The sequence below is a fragment of the Ictidomys tridecemlineatus genome, chromosome 8 (assembly GCF_052094955.1).
Source record: "Ictidomys tridecemlineatus isolate mIctTri1 chromosome 8, mIctTri1.hap1, whole genome shotgun sequence".
In the NCBI taxonomy this organism is placed as follows: Eukaryota; Metazoa; Chordata; class Mammalia; order Rodentia; family Sciuridae; genus Ictidomys; species Ictidomys tridecemlineatus.
In genome coordinates this window covers 45,091,757-45,113,137 of record NC_135484.1, presented here as the reverse complement: position 1 = coordinate 45,113,137, position 21,381 = coordinate 45,091,757, and the positions used below count along the sequence as shown (strand labels likewise).

The 21,381-nt window shown below is 41.9% G+C and overlaps 2 protein-coding genes across 5 annotated transcripts in view; one reads left to right on the top strand and one right to left on the bottom strand.

Annotated features, from left to right (window-relative positions):
• The first annotated feature begins 1,298 nt into the window (after positions 1–1,298).
• Vgll2 (vestigial like family member 2) lies at positions 1,299–9,283 on the top strand. Of its 2 annotated transcripts, XM_005336085.5 has the most exons (4): positions 1,299–1,573; positions 3,932–4,241; positions 6,292–6,813; positions 8,178–9,283. In XM_005336085.5, exons 1-4 carry the CDS (start codon positions 1,493–1,495, stop codon positions 8,216–8,218), a joined length of 954 nt encoding a protein of 317 aa, XP_005336142.2. In that variant the 5' UTR covers positions 1,299–1,492; the 3' UTR covers positions 8,219–9,283. The 2 variants fall into 2 exon arrangements, with proteins under 2 accessions (XP_005336142.2, XP_005336141.2); XM_005336084.5 differs by lacking the exon at positions 8,178–9,283 and having other exon boundaries at positions 6,292–7,553.
• Positions 9,284–20,052: 10,769 nt separating this feature from the next.
• The window catches only part of Ros1 (ROS proto-oncogene 1, receptor tyrosine kinase), a 125,297-nt gene continuing 123,968 nt past the window's right edge, over positions 20,053–21,381 (bottom strand). For all 3 annotated transcript variants that reach the window (XM_078019335.1, XM_078019336.1, XM_078019337.1), the window contains exon 44: positions 20,053–20,907. In XM_078019335.1, the coding sequence (XP_077875461.1) occupies positions 20,597–20,907 (311 nt within the window). In that variant the 3' untranslated portion in view covers positions 20,053–20,596. The remainder of the gene's footprint in view (positions 20,908–21,381) is intronic.

The following is a 21,381-nucleotide window of genomic DNA, read 5'->3' as shown; positions in this document are numbered from 1 at the left end:
ACCTTTTTCCCGCCACCTTACCACGGAAACAGCCAAGTCTCAATTCATTCCTAAACTCTTCAGACAGAAATTCCACTTTTACATTCTCTTCCCCAGGAGGCTGCAAAGAGGATAGTTGGGGAGGTGGAGATATTTGCAGGTAGGAGGTCCGAGTCTGCTGAGTTCTCCTGGCCAAAGACACAACCGCCCGGGGAAGGCTTAACAATTGGTAGTGCATACTTTCACCTCTCTAAAATGAAACAACATCGCAGCTTTTGTCAATACCAGTCGAAGAAGCAGCAGAAGTCCTTTCTGGAGTGTCTGCAGTTTCTAGGATACCCCTTAAATTCAACGGGTCCATGTCCCCCCCAAAAAATTATGTAGATGTTAAAAGACGCGGGTTGAGGAGGTCACCGCCTGCAAAGCCAGGTGTTCGGAGGCTGAATAAGGTCCCCTAAGAGACTCCTCGAAAGCTTCTCGAACCAGGTGCAGCCAGAGATCATGCGTGATCTATGCGGAACTAGCGGGTTAGGGAAAGGGAAAGTGGGGGATTCAACTTTAGAGGGACAGAAGGGAGCAACCCTAGAAAGTGCAACTGGGGAGTTCAGTTCGGAGGAGCGGGTTGGAGGAGGCGCAAAGAAGGTGGAGCAGATGAAGCGGTAACTGGAGTCAGCCACTACCACTTCCCCGAAGTGGGAACTCCTCTGTGTCCGGGAGGAGTCCCTGGACTTGTTCAATATTCCGTTTGCGAAGACCCAGATCCCCTAGGAATTCCAGGGAAACACACATCACCCGGAGCCTGGAGCAGAGAATCTGCTGCACCTTGCCACTCCCCCACCCACACACTCAGTCCTCCAATGTGAGGATCAGCCTCTCCCACCAGAATTTTCCCGGACTTTCGTTCTCTTTGAATGTAAGAGTCTCAATTACTCTTTCTCTGTAGGAGCGCGATTCATATTCTTTCTCTTTCTTTCTCTCTCCGGTAGTCCCTGTCACCCTCTCACCCCACTCGTTTCCTCCCCTTCCCCCACCCACCCAACTCCTTTTAGGCTAGGAAAGCCCTACTAGCGGTGCAAAGCTTCGGGCCCCAAGTTCGGGATCTCGCAGTCTCTGGCACCCTTGGCCTCACGCTTGCTGCAAGGAGTTCTGAGAAACACGCCGGTGGCCCCTTAGGCTGATTGCCCTTGTTATCCATTGGGCCCCAGGTCCCCGCCCCCCACCATCCCTCCCCCTCCGAGACCGGGGTGTGGCGTCAGCACGTCCGCGGGACGTGGGGTTTAAATGCCCACTAGCGGGAGCCCAGGCGCTCTGTCCGGGAGCGCAGCCCCGGCTAAAATTGCAGGAGTGGGAGGGGAGCGAGCCAGCTGGATCCCGAGTCGCTGAGCGAGCCGGCCCTCGCTCCGCCGCCGATGACTCCGGAGCTCAGGCCCAAGCGCCGCCCATGCAGCATCCTTGAGCTCCGCCGAACCAGAGTTCATGAAAAATCATTTAACCGTCTCCGCGGCGGGGAGCCATGAGCTGTCTGGATGTTATGTACCAAGTCTATGGTCCTCCGCAGCCTTACTTCGCAGCCGCCTACACCCCCTATCACCAGGTACGTTTCTCCTTAAGGTCTGGACTCAAACTTGGAAAATTGATGACTCCCCTCCTCCGATCTTCCGAATACCGCTGGTTCCCCAAGGTCCGAAGTGTTCCGGGTGTCCAGGGTTTCAGGCTAGCCCCTGGCGCCGCCGGGATGTGGGGACTGCCCGCGCTGCCACCCAGTTGGCTGTTCACTTAGCTAACCCCTTTAGCTCGCCCGTTCGCTCTCTTGGGAAGACAGCTAAGCCTTGCTTGTGTGCACCCGAGTCTTCCTGTGAATAATGAGAGGAGGATCCCGGGCTAGATTTTCTTAGTCTGTCGGACTTAGGACTCTTAGTGCAGTGCGGGGGGGGGGGGGGGGGGGGGGCTTCAGGCAGAGCTTAAGCGGGGAACACCAAACTTTGGTCCTGAAGGTGAGAATGGCAACAAAATCAAAAGCAAAGACCAGTCTCTGTCTTTAGGTCTGAGATGCAAAGACCCCTTGCATTATTTTCTATGTAAGCTTACTTATCTCAGGAATAATTTCTTCCAGTTTAATTCTCAGACAGTTGGGCCAATTAATTCCAGAACCGCAAAGAAGGCGTTGGTTTCCTAATCTTCGCTTTGCTAGGTTCTAGAGAATATCATTAGGGTGCGCGTGACTGATCGAGCTTCATAGATAATACTTCCCATTTCTTAAGTCTGGGTAGCTGAATCAGGCAGTCTAGGCTTCAACAAACTCACTTAAAAGACCACTTAACCCCGGTCCTGCAAACTCTTCAAGTTTCATTTAATTCCACCAATTTTTCTTTTCCTTGGGCTGTATCTAGTCAATGATTCCTTCATCTCCTCAGCTGATCTAGCAGAAACCTAGGATACTGTGAGAAAAGAACAAAAGCACACACCTGGGGCCCAAACCAGGTTGGAAATTGTGTTCCTGGGCTTCCACTTTGGGAAATACACTATAATGATCCAGTCACCGTTTTCATCAGTTTTGAGTTCAGAATGTCTACTTTGAAATGGACTAATGAATGATAAATTGGGTAGGTTTTGTTCCTAGTTTTCTTCCCGCATCCTTCCCTCTTTCAAATTTCCAATCTGGAGTTTGTAGTTGCAATGCTAACTTTAGGAATCCTCAAAACGTCACTGAAAGCCAGGTGGAAAAATGGCCTTTAGGAAGTGGCAACATTGCTAAATAACTGAAATTTGTTTTTTGCTTCAACCTCTGAGATGCACTCGTTCTCAGGACAGAACTATTGTAAGGTGGAGAGAGGTAGGTTGGTTTTCTGTCTGGCCCTTTCTCCTCCTGGACCCTGAACCAATCTATTGCACTAAGATCTCTGTTCATTTTTCCTATGGCTTAACACCCCGCGCCCCAAGGCCATCTCTGCCTGCAGAATGCTTTAACACTATATTCAGGCCATTGCTCATTTCTAAGAAAATGTTCTCAGCAGCTGCACTTGGTTTTATAAACTCACTGTCAGACCTCATGATTTACCCAACCTCAAATCATGATGTTAACCTTCTTCTTATTGCTCCTTTTCATGAAATACTAAGGGTGGAAATATTCATAGAGCACTGCTTTTTCTTCACTTAAAAGATCTGTTTAAAAATGGAAATAGACTTTTAAATTGATAATTTATGGGTAACTAAACACATATCAACTTGCATTTATTAAAATGATCCATATATTTCCCCAATCACAATTTCATCTCACATTTACCCCATTTGTTACTAACTTAAACTCTTTCTCACTTCCTGGCAGTTCTTCTTTCACATTCCCGGTTGTGGGTAGTGTATTTTGTATTTTGGGTTTTTTTTTTCCAAAAAAAAAAATTTTTAAAGTATGAGGATGTTTAATTTTAATTTATATCTTGTGCTTCTATTTTGGATTCTCAAGCAGGCAACAGTCAGGCCCTACCTGGATTTAAGTACTCTTTATCCTTGGAGGCTGATTTTTAAAATGTGTGTTTGGGGCTCTGAGGTCAAACTCAGCTCATAACCTGACTTTTTGAGCACTTTCTGGAACTATCATCCTCACATATTAGAGATTTCCTTGCAACCCAGTAGTAACTCAAGGAGGCAGAGGTACCAAGGAAGACAGCCTTCCTCTAAAGAAGCCCACCCTTGCTAGGGTGCAGGTTGCAAGTCCTGCTGACCTTGTCCTATTGCAGGTTTTATGTGAAGGGCACAAGGCAAACACACACACAGATGCCACTTTTCCCATGGATACCTTAGGGATTTGGATGAGGGAGTTCAGTCTGAACCCAATTTACCATCTGTTTTGAAACTGACATTCATTCATATTCATATTCATTCTCTCTCTCTCTCTCTCTCTCTCTCTCTCTCTCTCTCTCTCTCTCTCTCTCTCTCTCTCTCTCCCTCTCTCCAGAAGCTAGCCTATTACTCCAAAATGCAGGAAGCCCAAGAGTGCAACGCCAGCCCCAGCAGCAGTGGCAGTGGCAGCTCCTCATTTTCTAGCCAAACCCCAGCCAGCATAAAAGAGGAGGAAGGCAGCCCAGAGAAAGAGCGCCCACCAGAGGCAGAGTACATCAACTCCCGCTGCGTCCTCTTCACCTATTTCCAGGGGGACATCAGCTCCGTGGTGGATGAACATTTCAGTAGGGCCCTGAGCCAGCCTAGCAGCTACTCCCCGAGCTGTACCAGCAGCAAAGCACCAAGGAGCTCTGGTCCCTGGAGAGGTGAGTTTGGGGGTCCTACTGGGAAGAATAGATGGAAGGCTCTCTCAACTTGAGGTTCACCTACAGGAGCCCAAGATTTGCAGCTGAAAGAACACTAGATGTCAAAGAAGTGGCAAAGAGGGCATTTGAGGAGAGTAGTAAGAACAATGATGAGGAGAAAGGGCTTGGGTATAATATTTCTTCTTAAAGAAGCAGAGCAGAGCAATGACCTGGAAATAAACACAAGCCTTGGAATTCAAAGGTCTGGATTCATGTGTTGGCTCTACCACTTCCTAGCATTATGACCTTGGGCAAGTCTCTTAACCTTTTGGAGGTCACTATTTAATAGTCTCTAAAATTAGAATAACACTTGCCATCCTAACCATCATCAGAGAAGGCTTTAAGACTGGAACATTAGAATGTATGTAAATTTGAGTTTTCCAACACCCTCCCAAACTCAGTGGCACAGGAACTTTACCAACAACTTAATGGGCATTTTTCCAATTTCAATTTTTTTTCAAAAAAAAAAAAGAAAATTTGCCCAGAAGTCCTGGACTCCTTCTGCAAGCAACATCTGCTGGAGAACATGCCCTAAAACCAACCTATGCCTTTTGCCATGTTTCCATTACTTAGGAAATCTTTAAGCAGAAAATGTCTTTTCAATAGCAAATGTAGTGGTTTTCCCAACACATCTCCTCTTAAAGATTTTTCTTCCCTCCCCATAAAGCACCACTTTAGTCTGAGACAATGATTACTTAAGTCAACCAAATCTCTCTTCTATTCTGAAATTTCAGCTTCCTTTTATTCACAATAAGACAAAGGTAGGAGAAAACATTTAATAAACTTGCTCACTGAGCTTAGTTTTTGATGTGTACCAAGTTGAGAAATGAGGACTTTATTGTTTAAAAATAATTGTCATTTTGGAGGAGATGAGGATGCTCCCTTTCCCCACCCACCCACCGTTTTTTCCCTAAGAGTCTAGCAGTTTGCATAAATCTTGTCCTTAGACAAGACCCCCCAAAATAGTTTAAATACAGGACTTTATTATTATTATTATTATTATTCTCCAATTACCTGAATATTTTAAGGGGAAGACTGTTTGCCATTTAGCATACATTTCAAGTAATTTGAAATTCTCTTGTATTTAGTACAGATGGCTTCCCCCAGAGGATGGGGCTTTGAATTAAATGTATGTCTTTCCTTTCCTACTAAAAGCAAAAAAAAAAAAAAAAATTAATTTAATCGCTGTTCCCTTAAAATGCTACCATGCATTAGGGATTAACAGATAAAATGACTATTACTATTATTGTTGTTATTATTATTCCTGACGTCCTTATTTTGATGCAGACAATTTGTTTATTGAGATTTAGGATTTAAAAACCTGTCCCTTAATGTCCCTCTTTGCAAATAATACAACAGCTCCTTTAATATATCTGTTTTACCCTTTTGCTTGAGTTTTTGGTGAAAAAAATATTTGAAATAAGGTTTCTAAAAAGAAAACTAATAATAGCAAGACTTCGAAATATGTTGATGAACTGCGAGTCTATCAGAGACCTTGGAGGGGCACAATTTCTGGAATAAGAAAGACTGAAAGGCGAGAGGAGGTAGTGAGATCGCTAGGCGGCCAACTGGAGGACGGGTCGTAGCTTGAGGAGAGCCTGAGGACAGAGAAAGGAAAGTCGCGTCTGCCCTGAGGCTGCCCAGGCAGCTCGGGCGGGGAAGTGGGGTAAAGCTTCCTGTTCCCCAAAACTTGTGCAGGCAGAAGGGACCTCTCCGTTCTTCCTCTCTTCCACTGTCCGGTTTCTGCATTAAGGCTTCTGCAAAATCGAAGGAATCCAGCAGCTGTGGTGATTTCTGGGTGCCGGGACCTCCTTTTTACCGGCTGCGTCCTTGTAAAGGTGCAGCTCGGAGACAGATGCTACCGGTCCACCTCTCACACACACCCAGCTGCAGCTTTCCCGCCCTTACCCAGCCGGGCTGTTCAGTTCAAAAGGCAGTGTGGGTTAGCGTTCCCGTAGAGCGGCAGTGACCTGGTCCTGTGTTTCCTCCTTTCCGCCTCCCCCGCCAGCAGACAGCTCCTTCCCGATGAACCAGCGCAGCTTTCCCGCCTCCTTCTGGAACAGCGCGTACCAGGCACCAGTACCCGCACCTCTGGGCAGTCCTCTGGCCGCGGCTCACTCTGAGCTACCCTTCGCCACCGCAGACCCCTACTCTCCCGCGGCGCTGCACAGCCACCTGCACCAGGGCGCAGCCGAGGCATGGCACCACGCGCACCCGCACCACGCACATCCCCACCACCCGTATGCGCTGGGCGGCGCCCTTGGCGCCCAGGCCGCTGCCTACCCGCGACCCGCCACTGTGCATGAAGTCTACGCGCCGCACTTCGACCCTCGCTATGGTCCTTTGCTGATGCCCGCCTCCTCCGGGCGCCCGGCTCGTCTTGCAACAGCTCCGGCACCCGCACCCGGCAGCCCACCTTGTGAGCTCTCCGCAAAGGGCGAGCCAGCCGGAGGCGCGTGGACCGCGCCCGGGGGGCCCTTCGTGAGCCCTTCGGGGGATGTGACCCAGAGCCTGGGCCTCAGCGTGGACTCAGGTAAGCGGAGGAGGGAGTGTAGCCTCTCCGGAGCCCCTCCAGCGCTGTACCCGACCCTGGGCTAAGCCTTAGACCCCTTTAGTCTTGGGAGACTCCGGGACTCTGTGGTCAGAATCTGCATGGATTGTGTTTGGGCTGATACAGAACCCTGTGCCATCGATGTGGGCTGGGTTAGAAAATAGGATCCTGCCCTAACCTGGCTATAAAATATTACAGAAGACTCCCTCCCCTCTTTTCTTTTTAAATAAAATCTGGTGCAAAGGTTCTAGCTCTGCGCTGTTCAGAATTGTAGCCACTAGCCACAGTGTGACTACTGAGCACTTAGTATGTGTGACTAGGGCAAATTAAGATGTGCTGTCAGTACATAATACACACTGGGGTTTCAAAAACATTGTGCTAAAAAATAATGTAAAATTCACCTCGTTAATATTTTTATATTGATTTTGCATGTTCAAATATGTTCAAAACGTTGCATATTAAATATATTGGGTTAAATAAAACATACTATTAAAATTCTTACTTGTTTCTTTTTTACTTTTTTTTAAAAATGTGGCTGCTAGAAAATTTAGGATTATGCCTCTGGCTCCCACTGTATTCCTATTGGACAGCGCTGATCTAGAGTACCTGCTGAGAGTGTAGTTTAAAATACTGTATGACTTGCTTGGGGCTCTCCTAGTGACAGTCATGTGATTCTTAGATCAGCTTAATTGCCAAATTAAATAGGAATCTTAAAATGTAAAACTTACAGACTGTGATTTTAACGATAATGCTGAGATGCTAAATCTCTGACTTAATTTGAAAGGTATAAATGAGGATTTTTTTTTTGCTTTTTTTATTTTTAGAACAAATGGAAAAAAATGTTATATTAAAAGTGAAACAACTAGCTTGTAGTCTTCTCCACTCAGGTGAAGATTTACTTTTCTGTTTGCTTTGATTTTACTTTCATTCACCATTTACCCTTTCCCCCTTTAGATGAAGTCTGTGACTTTCACAATAAAACAGTGGTGTTTTGTTTTTCTCTTTTCTTAAATATCTTGTGCCTTCCCTCCCCCTTCCTTCTCTCTCCCTCTCTTTTTGTTTTTCCTTTCTTTCTCTCTCTCCCTCCCTCCCTCTCTCTCTCTCCCTCCTTCTCCTTCCCCCCCCCATTCCCACCTTCCTTTTTTCTTTTCCTCCCTCTCTCTTCCCCACCTTCTCTTTCTCTCTTTTATCTTCTCTGTTTTCAGGTTTACAGCCTCAGGACAAAAGCAAGGATCTGTACTGGTTTTAGAGCCCAACTTCTTCCCTGTAGGTCTCTGCATAGTGCAATTGATGACTCAGAGCTGAAATGGAGTGGGTTTGTAACAGCTTCTGATCTTGGTTTGCAGCTCCTCGTTATTCCCTCTGTGGTGCATCCCTTCTGAGCTGATCTGCTGACCCAGGGTTTCCCCTCCCTTTCCTTTCTGACCAGCCATGGAGGCTCAGCATCTGTGCCTCTCACTTCGTGGATGAGGACATGGGGGAAGGCAGAGACTTCAAACTTCTCCATGTATTGAGAAAATTAAAAGGCACATTTATAGAAATCTCATCTAAAGTTAATCTCTTCCAAAAGAGCAGATCCAGAGACTCTGAATTATTTTCAATGATTTTGGCCAAATCACTGGAAATATCTGGTGAGATTGTTTAGTCAGGTGATATGACACCATAAGCTTTCATGGAATGGGAAAAATATTTTTTATGCTGTTGTGAATTATTTCATTAGGCAGTGTGATCAATACACTACTGATGTCAACATCCTCAGGTTTAAAAATGTCATTAAAATCTGCAACAAAGACTGTAGTAGAGAAGTAAAAAGAAGCCAATTCTTCCTTCTTCAAGACTCAGCCTCCAGCTTCTTTCCTGCCCATCTCCTTCCCACAACACCCACTCCAGACAGAAAGACACTTTTTCCTTTGGACTGTGAACATGGAAGCCTCAGTCTGAATGTGAGTGGCAAGTGGCTGATCTGGAGCCACCTGCCCAAGTCTTACTAAAATGCAGCTGTTGTAGGACAACTGTTTAAAACTCCAGAAATACATCGACCAAGGTGGCACTTCCCAGTGTTTGGCAGAACAATTGCACTGGATATATTATATATATATATGTATATATCATCTTTTTTACAAGGAACATTTTACAATGAAAGAAGAACCCTGCTCTGCCTTCTCTCCCACAAATCCTGTCCCTCCCTTTGTCCTCCAGATGAAAGATGCAATAAAAGATTCCAACTGTCTCCATGGAAAGGAACAAGAAATCACCCACCACTAGGGGGAAAAAAAAACATCTATGGAGTAAACAACATCTAGAATATTTTTCTCAGTCTCCAAGGTTGTGATTGGTCACTTTTGTATTGGAACAGGGGAAAGGGTCTGTGTGTGGGTAAAGGTGAAGGAGATAAGGAAGAAGAAACAAACATTAAAGATGTCTATTTACTACAAGTTCACTGTCTTGTTTCATAAAAATAAATCTTAGTTTTCCTTTAGAATAAAATAATTTATAGTAGTATAATCTAATGTCAGCAATATCATGAGCACACACACACACACACACCACATTTTTGAAAGTGTTTGCTATATTCTGAAATCTGTTAATCCCTTTCCACTTCACAGCAAATCAGAAATTGGCAGTTAGGTATCTTTCCCACCTCTGTTTTACAGGTGAGGAAATCATGGTCTGTGGAAGCACAGGACTTATCCTGTTAGTATTCGGGAAGTTAGATGCAGAGGCTGTACACAGAGCACTATAAGTAGACCATTCAGTCAGATATAGATATTTTATTTTCCAGAAGGGAATTGCTGTTACTGTCTAAATTCTATCCTCTACAACAGTGGTGTCATCAGTTGAAAGTGTTTTTCAAATATTGGTTATTTTATATTTTAACAAAGTAAGCTAAGTGACCAAAGCTCTTGCTAGGGGAAAAGACAGACAGACAGACAGATAGATAGATTCATGTCTTTTCCCCCCTATTGATGCTAAAGTTATTTGTGTTCTTTTACTAAAGGGCCCAGGAGAAGCCAGGCATGGTGGTGCACACCTGTAAACCCAGCTACTTAGGAAGCTAAAGTGGGAGGATGGCAAGTTCAAGGCCAGCCTGGGCAATTTAGTGAGATCCCATCTTAAAGTAAAAAATAAAAAAGGACTGGGGATATAGCTCAGTAGTAGAGTACCCCTGGGTTCAGTCCTCAGTACCAAATCTTGACCTTCATTGTAATGTGAGAGGCAAATATCATTTATCTTGGATCATAATCTCAAAGAGTTGGAAGCAGTTAAAGGACCTTACTCAAAGCATGAATTTGGCAGAGTTACCCATCTTCTTTTTTTATTTTTGGGGAACCTGTGAAGTAAATATGATCATTAAAAGAATATTGTTGGTTTTGCTCAGATGAAAGGTCCTATATGATTAAGCTCTCCAGATCTGATAATAATAATAACTAATGTTAATTATTTATCATGGGCCAGGCAATGATCTAAAGACTTTATGAATAGATTTAATCCTCACATTTTTATGTGCCATTTATTATTATGATCTCCTTACCATGAGAAAACTGAGGCATTCAGAGGAAGAATAATTTACCCAGTCATAAAGCTTGTAAGTGGCAGAACCAACATACAAACCCAGACTCCAAGTGCAGACACTTCCAAGTTACCCCTGCAATGTAATTGTCCGGTCATAATTTCTCACTTTGCTATTCAACTTTTAACTTTTTTTCTTCTCCACGACAGATGTATAAAGAAAGGGGAAAGAGGCAGGGAAGAAAATACTGGCATTCACAAGATCCCAGGTCTCAAAGGAGCTATTACTGGACATTGTTCAAAATCCTTCATAAGATGGCATTACCATTAGACCAGTCAGTCGGATGCAGTTCTCTCTTCTTCTCCAGGAGGGAATTATTGCTGCTTCTTTTATTAATTCATTTCAGTATTTAACAGCCTACACTGCTCTGAAGTTCTTCACACCCAACCTAACCAAGCCCTGTAAGATTTATCCTGAGATTTGGACATTGAAGCAATTACTAAAATTAACTTTGGACTTCTCTGTGGATTTTTTTTAATCCATGTTCCATTGGCATGGATCACTGGCATATTAAGGCATAAATAAGATGGATTAAGTCCCCGTGTGATTTTCAGAACCTACTAATAAATGTCATAGAAGAAGAAAGCATAGCAGTGTACTCTGCTAGGCATCTCTTCCTAGTATTCCCCACTGGAAGAGGCTCTTTACCTGCTTCCACCAGTGTTAGCATTCACAAGGTCTGTAGTCACAATCCTCAGGGAGCATTTTCCCAGCCACAAGGTTCTGATTACCAAAACTTCTCCTAAGCTGCATCTGACCTGAATATCAGATTGCGGGTGAGGAGACTCATTCACTGGAACTGGCCTTTGGGGTAGCCTTGAACACACCGTTCAGACTGCTGAGCCAGCCCAGGCTCCAGAGATTTGGCAGGGATGACCCTTGAAGTGCAGCATTTTGCTGTTTTATCCTTCTTAAAGTAGAAATGCAAGATGATCTAGATCTAAGATTTGGTTCTGTGTAATAAAAACATTGAAGACAACTTTGGCATCAGTGGTCCTAGCTGATATGCTCTAGGCCCACCCACCAAATCATATAAATTATGAACTCCCATATCTGCTTTGCTAATATTAGTGAAACCATGAAGATTTAAAGATTCTAGTAGCTGAATAAAGGACATTTGAGGAAATGAGGTATGACATTAGAAAAGCATGATGTTGAGGGTCTGAGAAAAAGATTAGATTCCTGTAATCATATTACTTGGCCCTGGTGTCTGCCTCACCCACAGCTTTCCTTTTGCACTTGGCCTAAGCCAAGGAAGAGGTGATGAAAAGGGGAGAGACGTCTCTCCACCACGAAGTAATCCTCTTGCCCATTGCCCTCTGGCTGAGAACTCATCAGCCAGCTACAGGGAATTCTATCTGTTCTATTCCTTTAGTTGAAAAGGACTTGCTATCCCCGTCTCATTTCCCCTTTGAAGTTCTATTTCAATGCGTGGCAAATTCTAGCACTGCCTTAAGATTGATTGGGGGGGCTGGGGATGTGGCTCAAGCGGTAGCACACTCGCCTGGCATGCGTGCTGCCCAGGTTCGATCCTCAGCACTACATACAAACAAAGATGTTGTGTCTGCCGAAAACTAAAAAAATAAATGTTAAAATTCTCTCTCTTAAAAGAAAAAAAAGAACATGTGAATGCAATCTATCATGTACACTTTAAAAAAAAAAAAGATTGATTGGGGCCTAGGTGGGAGGCAGAGTAGAAGTGATGGTGCTGGGATTCAGACGAACTGAAAGCTGTTCTGCCCACTTGTTTTGAGTAGTACTGTATTTTCTGTGCCCTCTTGCATCTGGTGAATCAAGATAACTTTAACTTCCTTGATTAGAATCACAAAGCTTGCATTTCTACACAAGCACCCATATGTGTGCTATCCAAGAAAACAAAGAAACACATTTTTAAGTGCTTAGTGAATTGGAGATTAAAAAAATATATAACTTAGGTAAACTTCTTTGCATATCAATGCCACTTCCATAAGTTGTATTTTAATGTAATTCATATAATGATGTCAAAGCACAGGAGAGAAATAGGAAGATATTTGAAAGTGTTTAAAAATAAATTGAAAAACAAGATTTTTTTATAAAACTGCTTTATTGATAATTTGCATGCAAATAACTTATATTGTGATTGTGTTTGTTAAGGACTTTTCCCTGTATTCCATTTTTCCTTATTAGAGTTTTAGAATTTATTATATACTCCTAAAATCTGGAGAAAAGAAATAAATATCCTAAGAACAGTGCCATTATTACACTTGCCATTTGTAGGTAATTGAAGGCATGACATTTACACAAGCAACAGAGTTAAGCAAGTTTCATATTTTCTGAACTCTTCCCGATTATCCATAAATAAATGTGAATCTAATAATACAAAAACAGTATCTTCAAAATAAATTCTGTTTATCCCAAATCAATCTCTCTCTCTCTCTCTCTCTCTCTCTCTCTCTCTCTCACACACACACACACACACACACACACACACACACACACACATACATGCAAGGCTAAAGAGAAATTAGAAACATCATGCCCTCAGACAGGCACAGACACAAATGATTATTCTCACTTGACAGACCAACTGTACCGCTCTTTCCTTGTATTTCACTCCAGCCCCAGAGGGCTGGATCAGGAAAGAGACACTCGATAGCTTCTGTTTCCGTGGTTGAAATATTTGTGAAGTTAGCGCATAATCTGAAAGCAGAAGCTAATAAATTATAGGGTGCTAATTGGAGCTAGAGTGGAGTTGTCAATCATGTTATCCTAAACACAGAGAGACCCTCATAACCTAAAAAGGCAAGGCAGCCTCCTAGAACAACTCCCAGTTGTTTCCAGCCATGACCTCCAAACTTGCATCCAGGCTGAGTGGCACTGACAGCAGAGGTGATTGTGCTAATCCAAGTTGACTTTAAGAGAGAGACAAACCTTCTTGCAGGAAAAAGAATAAAATATTTTGCTGAAAGTTTAATGTTTAGTCTTTAGAGAAATATATATTGAATTTACTAGAATAATTATGACTTTCATTAAAACATGTTACCCTTCATCTGGAATCTTTTACTTTAAAAAGAAACAAGTTAACTCAAAAAGAGAAAAGTTTTTCTACAATGGAGTGTCAGGTCTCAAATGATAGTATTTCTCAATGACAGTATTTCTCTGAGTTTTTCAATCTACTCTTGAAAAGCTAATCTCTTCTAACTAAGATATCCAAATTTCCTCTGCTTTACTGGAATTCAATTGTTGCACTAGATAAACAGAAGCTGCATGTTTCCCATTCCTTTGTTTTGTTCTTAAAATCTCTTAGTAAGCTCCAGTTCTACTTAAATCCCAACGTTTCAAAATGTCTAAGTGGAAAGCTCAAACTATCCTTCCTCTCATCATTTTCATTTCCTATAAAAAAAATGCACAAGTTAATCAATTATCATTACATTAAAGAAATTTACATTAAAGGTAAACTAAACTTTGGAAAACAAAAGAACTTAAAAATTTTGATTTCTAATCACAATTTGTACCACTTTACTGATGCAGTTTCTGTTCAGAAAAATTTGCCCCCATTAATTTTTTGAAATTCATACTTTGATCTCTGCTTGTATTTACATTTAGGCAAGTATACTATTTACCTTATAATTTGGAAGCTTCTTTAGAATACTTTAAACAAAATTTATTTTCACTAAGGAGAGAAAAAAATTTAAGGCTTTTTAAATTCTCAACACACATTTGATAGAAACAACAATTATGATTTGATCATTGGTGAGAATGTCACAGACTCCTTTCTTTTATTGCTAATTCTCAAACAACAGCCTTGCCCTCATTTTTTGGCAAATGTATTATCAGCCAATAATGGTAGTGTTTATAAATAAGATGAAAAAAAAACCAAACCAATGTTTATGTTTTGTTGTTGTTATTGCTATTTACTTTTACTATGTACAATCCTGTTTCCTTTTTCTTCTTCTAGTACATTTTGCTCAATGTGTCATCTATTCCAGAAAGCAACTGGATATTTTTTCCATAGCATTTTATGACTTTTTTTTCACATTTGTACCTGCTGTTTTATGGAATTTCTTGATATCTCTGGAAGCACTGCGTAAAAGTGCTATATTATCACAATTGTTCCACCTTGCTTTATGGCGTGTGAAATTTCATTCTTTACCTCAGGGAGTTTCTTCTCTACTATCAGAAACTGACAGAAGGGTGTTGACAGACTGATTTTGGTAAGAAACACAGAGAACAGAGGTTAAGATGTTTGTTCTTCCTTGTTCAAAAGCTTCCTTAAAAAAAAAAAATTCTTCACTCACACTTTTTTAAAGGAGTAAGAAAAGGATCTAGGGAATTAAGTCCAAACCCTGAGGGAAAACAACTATGAATTTGCTTTCAATTGGAATTAGATAGAAAATTATTCATGATCTTGTAGTTACCCATTCCAAATTATTTAGTTAATAAACAAAAATGGTAATGGTGGACATCAAGATTTTGCATGAAAACTTGAGAAGTTTAGTCATTTGATGTTTAAAGAATGGTGATATTGTGAATGGGACTGAAATTTTTAAAAATTCCTTATGGGATACTGCCATCTCCCCCCACCCCCACACACACACACACAGAGATACAAAAATGTATGGAAAGTAAAAAAGAAAAATAAACAACACTCCACAGCCACCATCTGCACCTACATTAACCAGTTGGTATAGCTGAATCATCCTGTGTTGCAGGACAGCAGCAAACGCAAGACATTGACTATTTAAAAAGCTATACAGTTTAACAGTGTATGGTTTTTCAGGTCATAAAGCTCTGAATACATTTTTCGTGTTATTTTGGGGTGCATATTTAATTTGTGTCACCTCATTCATCAGAGAGATTTCTAACTTGAACTCAGTTCACACCCTTTATTCTTCTTATAAGAAAAAGAAAATGCTTTTCTTATAAAGAAAAGAAAATGGTTTGCATGATCTGCTTCTTGGCCTTTCTTCTCCTTTATGTCTGTATCAATGCTCTAAAAGAAGTAAGAGCTGTCTTCTCAGTTTTCAAGAGGATATAAACTTACCATCAGATAAGATCTAGCCCAATGTTACACTACCTAGATATTACCAAGTCTAGCTTAAGTTCTGCCACTTCTCTGAAGCTTTGTCTCTATACCAGATCACAGTAAATGATCTCACCTGTATGAGAACTCTCAGCACCTATACCTAATGCTGCTTGACACTTGTATAAAGCCAACCTCTGTAATTCAGGACTTCACAGGCTGCTGTAGTCCTAAAGTTTTTTTTTCTTCACTCATTGACATAAGATTTTTTTTTTTATCCCGCATTTAGTGTTAGCCACCATGAGCAGGTACCACCAATTACTGTGAAAACACAAACTAGTGCATTAAAATATTTTATTCAGTTATATACAAATAAATTAAAAAATATGTGTTGATCTAAGGTTTAAAGTACAAGTTAAAAAAAGAAAGTCTTCTGGAAGCCTGCTCAATAAAGAAAATCCCAGTATTAAAATGAGTGGAGAGAGATTCTGTCGCATTTAGTAGGAGCCAATTAGTGTCAAATATCATTTTCCCATGCTTGTATCCTGAGTGTCAATCTCTGTGTTCTGCTCAAGGACATCACTTCAACAGTTACCTTTTCTTCTTTTTGCATTATTGTTTTTTCCTCCCCATTGGATCATTCCCATTAAGAGAAAAGAGACTGTAATATATGAGAATAAAACAGCAAAAACAAGGCCAAAAAAATCCTCCCTGGACCTCACATCCTTGTTTCCTCTCACCCACATACATACTTTTTTCAGTGCTGGGTATGGAACCTGTGAATGCTAGGCAAGCACTCTACACCAAGGTACCTCCCAGTCCCTTATTCTCTTCAAATGGCCAAACACCTTAAATGAGTCATCACCTAGCTCTTTTCAAGTACATTTTTATTTTCTCGTGTTTCCACTCTAATTTGGTTTCTATTTACACATTTGTCTTGGTCCTTTGGGTTCCTGTAGCAAAACCTAAAATTCTTTTCTCAGTAGAATTTGTTTCATCAATAGTGTGGATCCTTTAAGAAGACGTTCTAGCAACATACATGTTCTAGACTGACCTAGCAACTGTCGTTGGGGCTAATATTTGGTTTAACTTGTCACTTTTCAGTCATTCTCCAGCATTCTTCTAGTTTCTTCAGGAACTTGATGTTGATTTTTCTTTATTATTTGGGCTGAGGTAGGGAAAGGAGAGAGGCGGTTTCAGAGCTTCACTTGACCTTCCACTGTGGTATCTTTTGACCTTCCCCACAGGGCAAGAACCTGGTGAGAGGGCTACTGCAACCATAAAGTATGGAGATCCCAATTGTACATTTAAGGAGCAGAGAAATGACCACTGGGTGGGGCTGTGGACCCAGTGGATGCATTGTAAGTTAGACTTTAGCCCCACAAACCCCTCTGAGAGAGGGGTGATGATGATACTATAGGTCTCTGACTCCCAGTGTCCGCTCAGATCCTGTATCCAACAGTCTGAAGTGTCTCGGTATCCTCATTACAGTACACCTGCAATGGCATTTCAATGTCCTTCGACCTAGAACCTGTTCTATAGTAAATGGGTTGCCGCTCTGAAAACAAGCTCAAATCTAGGAATTGAATAAGGCTCATGATTTTTCTTTGAATGAGTATGTGAGCCCCCTGCCCCTCCATTTTTTCCTTTGGGTGGCTAATTTTAGGTGGCAACTTGACTCAAGAGAAACCAGATGGTAAAGCATTATTGGGTATGTCTGCAAGGGTGTTTCTGAAAGAGATTTGTCTTTGAATTAGTGGACAGAGTAAGGAAGATCTGCCCTCACTCAGTGTGGTAGCCATCATCTAGTCAACTAAGAGCTCAGATAGAACAAAAAGAAAGAAGAAAGGTAGGAGAGTTCCTGCGCTCTCTCTCTCTCTCTCTCTCTCTCTCTCTCTCTCTCTCTCTCTCTCTCTCTCTCTCTCTCCTGTTTCTCTCTCTTGTCTGTCTATCTATCTATCTATCTATCTATCTATCTATCTATCTATCTATCTATCTATCTAGTCTTTAGACTCTGGGTCTTATAACACCAAACCCCCTATCCTCACCTCACCAATTTCCCAAGCTTTTGGCCTTGGAATTGGTTACATCATTGGCTCTTCTGGGTCTGAGGATTTGGGACTTGAACTGAAGCATGCTACCAGTTTCCTTAGTTCTTCAGCTTGCACCTGGGTCTTCACATAATACATAATTTGGGGAGCCAGTTCCCCTAAAGAATTTCATATCTTCTATCATCTATCTAATATAGCTACCTATCTATCTATCCACCCAAGTTTTGGTTCTGTTTCTCTAGAGAATTCTAATAGCCTTCTACTAACCATGGATGCTCAAGACTGGCTTCCCGTTTATTCTTCCCTAGGAACAAAGGGATTTATTAACCATCTTCACAACTCTTTATGGACAAGTGCTTTTGGATGCCTCCCATTATGGTGCATAGGAGGTCCCCTGGCTTCTGGTGATCAACTGACGCTATCTTGTCTTCATTATTTCAATCTTTCATCATGCCCATGAGTGTTTATAAGCCCAGCTCTGGGACCAGCTATGGCAAGTAACCATTGCTAACTTTTTAGTGATGCTTAGAGATGCCCTCGCATCAACTTAGTCCTTATGACTTTGGTGAATAGGGGAGGGGGTCTTCTGGCCTCACATAACATGCCCATATCAGCATTCCCACTTCCTCAACCATTTTATTCCTTCCTGTAACTTCTTAGGGGGGAATGGAATCAACATTCATTGTCACCAGACATCCAAGGCCACTCTAGCCACAAATTTACTTAGACTCCATGGGTCTTTTCCACGTAGGTTAAATCTCACATTCCAGAAAAGTCTCACTCATTTGAATGAATTCTTGCTTATTTAACCTTACCTTCTCATCTCATAGTTCAGGCACCTTCAAAATGTAATTTCAATTGTACCTGGCTTCTGCCAGTGCATTTTAGCTAATGCTTGGAGCTACTTTGGGATATTAACTCTTTCCTTCTTTATCAGACTCAGAAAATCCTTAAGATATGCTGGAATTTAATTCTAGATATTGACTTGGCAGTCAGGAGGGGAGAGGGGTGCAACGTATGTTTTCTGTTTCAGAAGAGGCCTCTCTGGTTACTTCCTCTACAAAGTGCTCGCTCTTATTGTACATGCTCTGAGGGATCAGAAGGGTCTACTGAGTCAAAATTCTTGGAACATTGTTACAGTTTGGATATTAGGTATTCTCCCAAAGTTCCTATGTTAATGCAGGAATATCCAAAGTGAAATGATCAGATTACAAGAGCCATGATTATTGGTCCATCTTAGTTTGAATAGACTAATTGGATGGAAACTGTAGGAAAGGAAGAAATGTCAGGAGGAAGTGAATCTCTGTAGGCATACCCTGGAAGGGTTCATCTTACCTACAGCTCTTTCTCTACTCTTTCTGCTTCCTGGCCACCATGAGCAGAGCAGCTTTCCTTCATCACACCCTCCCACCACAATGTTTTCTGCCTCATCTTGGGCCCAGAACAATGGAGTCAGCAGAACCTGGACTGAGACTTCTGAAAACATGATCCCAAATGAAATTTGCCTCCTCTAAGTTGCTCTGTTAGGGTATTTTGGTCACAGCAACAAAAACCTGCTGAATGCAGACATCCACCCACATACCCCCATTCTGTTTTTCGGGATCCCAGGTTTTTCAACAGATCTCCCTTGACTGAAACTTTAAACATCTAGAACTCCACAACACTACCAAATGCTGAGGATATTTGTTTGTTGTAAAGTCTACTCCCCTAAACAGCATACTAGAATATAATCTCTATCTATAGAAGGTGAGATGCACTTAAATAAGGGGTAAAATGGGGTAACTTGCTGAGTCTTGGGCAGGCTTCAGAACCAGGCTTAAAGGCAAGGGAGCAAGGAGCAATGGCAAAGAGTAGACAGCAGAATGAGTCCAGTCCAGCCTGGCTACAAGCTGCCAGAGTAGAGTCACTCTGCTGACTCTGCTGGCCATGGACATTGGAGGCCACCTCCCACAGCACTGCCACCTCTGTGCTAGGAGTCAGACCAAGTGTACTTGCTACCATTGCTGGGAATACTTGTTCTGGTTCTTGTTTCTTTACAGGGTTAGATCTTAGGAGAAGCCTGAGTGGTGGGGTCTGGGCATAAGGACCAGTGCTCATGCCTGCCTTCTTCCTGAAAGAGGTGCCAAGAGAGCAAATAGAGCACAGCTCCCAACAGCACAGTAAAGGTGAAGCAATTCCTTGATGAAAGAAGGGACTTCATTTCCTAGGCTAGCCCAAAGAATGACAGATGCCCATCAGAGGATCCCCAGAGCTGAAAGAAAACATCTTGCCATCATCAGAGGAGTATCAGATGTTGCAAATAACAGTAAATCCTGGACCTTAACTTAGAGGTTGTTCCCCTAGAATTCTGAATTCACTTCCCTGTGCTCACATTCAGCCAGCCATCTCTTCATGTTCTCAGGTGGCAGGCAAATTAAAAGATTAATTATCCAAGGTGAAAGCAGACACATGGTCCTCTTCTACAGTAGTTTTTAGTAAATGTCATAATCAGAACGTTTTTACTGTATACATCTTTAAGACTCAAAGATCTTCATGGTCCTGTTTTCAGTATGTCTGAAGCTACTCTTTTAAGCTTCCAAAATACAAAAACACAAAAATTTTATAGTCATGATTAAAGATAGTTTATTGGAGTGATAGCTTTCCAAATGATTCTTGTATCACCGGTGCTGGCTCCTCCTGTATGTGTAGACATCAGTAATCATTTCCTCAGTTCTCTTTGAGACAGTCTGTAACTGAGTGGGCCCCGCAGTGTGCTTCTTCCTTCAGGTCCCTGAACTGACCTATTTCTGTCTCAAAATTTTTTAATTGCAGCCCAGGATGAAGGGTAGGTGATATCTTCAAGGACTGCATGGGAGAGGACAGCAGTGTTTTTGTTTCCAGACTTAATGTCTCTTCCTGGGCTTTCCACACACATGGTTATTCACCCCATAATTCCACTGAAGGAATTATGGATTAGGAATTAGGCTGTTGGTATGGGGATTGCAGCAAATGAAACCAAAAAGGCTCTCAGAACCCAGACTAGAACTAAGGAACTTTCAGTATTAAATTAGAGTCAGCCCGCCACCACATCTACCATTCTTTTCTTTCTGTAACCACTCAGTGGGTGTGTTTCTCTCAACTCTGATTTCCCAGGCAGCACAATTAATCAGACCCATCTCCATATCCACTGTGAGCGAGACAGGCATAGTTCAGGCCTTCCAGCTTGCCAGGAGGGCAGTAAGCCACTTGTTTTTCTTGGCAGAAATCTTTGTCTGCATGTGGTTCCTTCTCTTCTTTCCTCAGACTACAAGATTCAGATTCCTTGGGGCAGAAAGGACCCTCTGAATTTTCTGCACCTTGACTGCTTTCTGTGGCAAGGACCATATAGTTTAACCCTTCTTGGTTCTTGGTTTCCATTAAAGCAACTGGCATAACGTCATCTGAATTCAAACTAATTATATTGCCATCTTCACCTGTGAAGAAGCAAGAACGTTATTCTAGCACCTACTCAATTTGCTTTATTTGTAATAATACACAGGTTGTATGAGAATTATGACAACACCAACTCTATAGATCTGTTTAGCAAACATTTATGAGGACCATTAAGTGCTGGGATGACAAACATAAACAAGACATTCTCCTGGCCCTGGAGGTTGCACCAGTCCTAGTAAGGAAGCAGCTATATTACTATAGAAGGTGATGAGCACTTAAATAAGAGTCTATAGTAAATACAGTGAGGGTGCAGAGGCAATTAACTCCGCCTTAACAAATGGAACAGGTCATGGTCTTTGTGCCAGAAATTAGGTGGCTCCCAGATAGCTCTTTGTCTAAAATACTTATCTTTCATCCTGCCATAGCAGCCAAAAAACTACCTTAAAAGCTTTATTCCTAAAAAAAAAAAAAAAAAAAAAAGCTTTATTCCTTTAGATTTAGCAATTTAATTACTT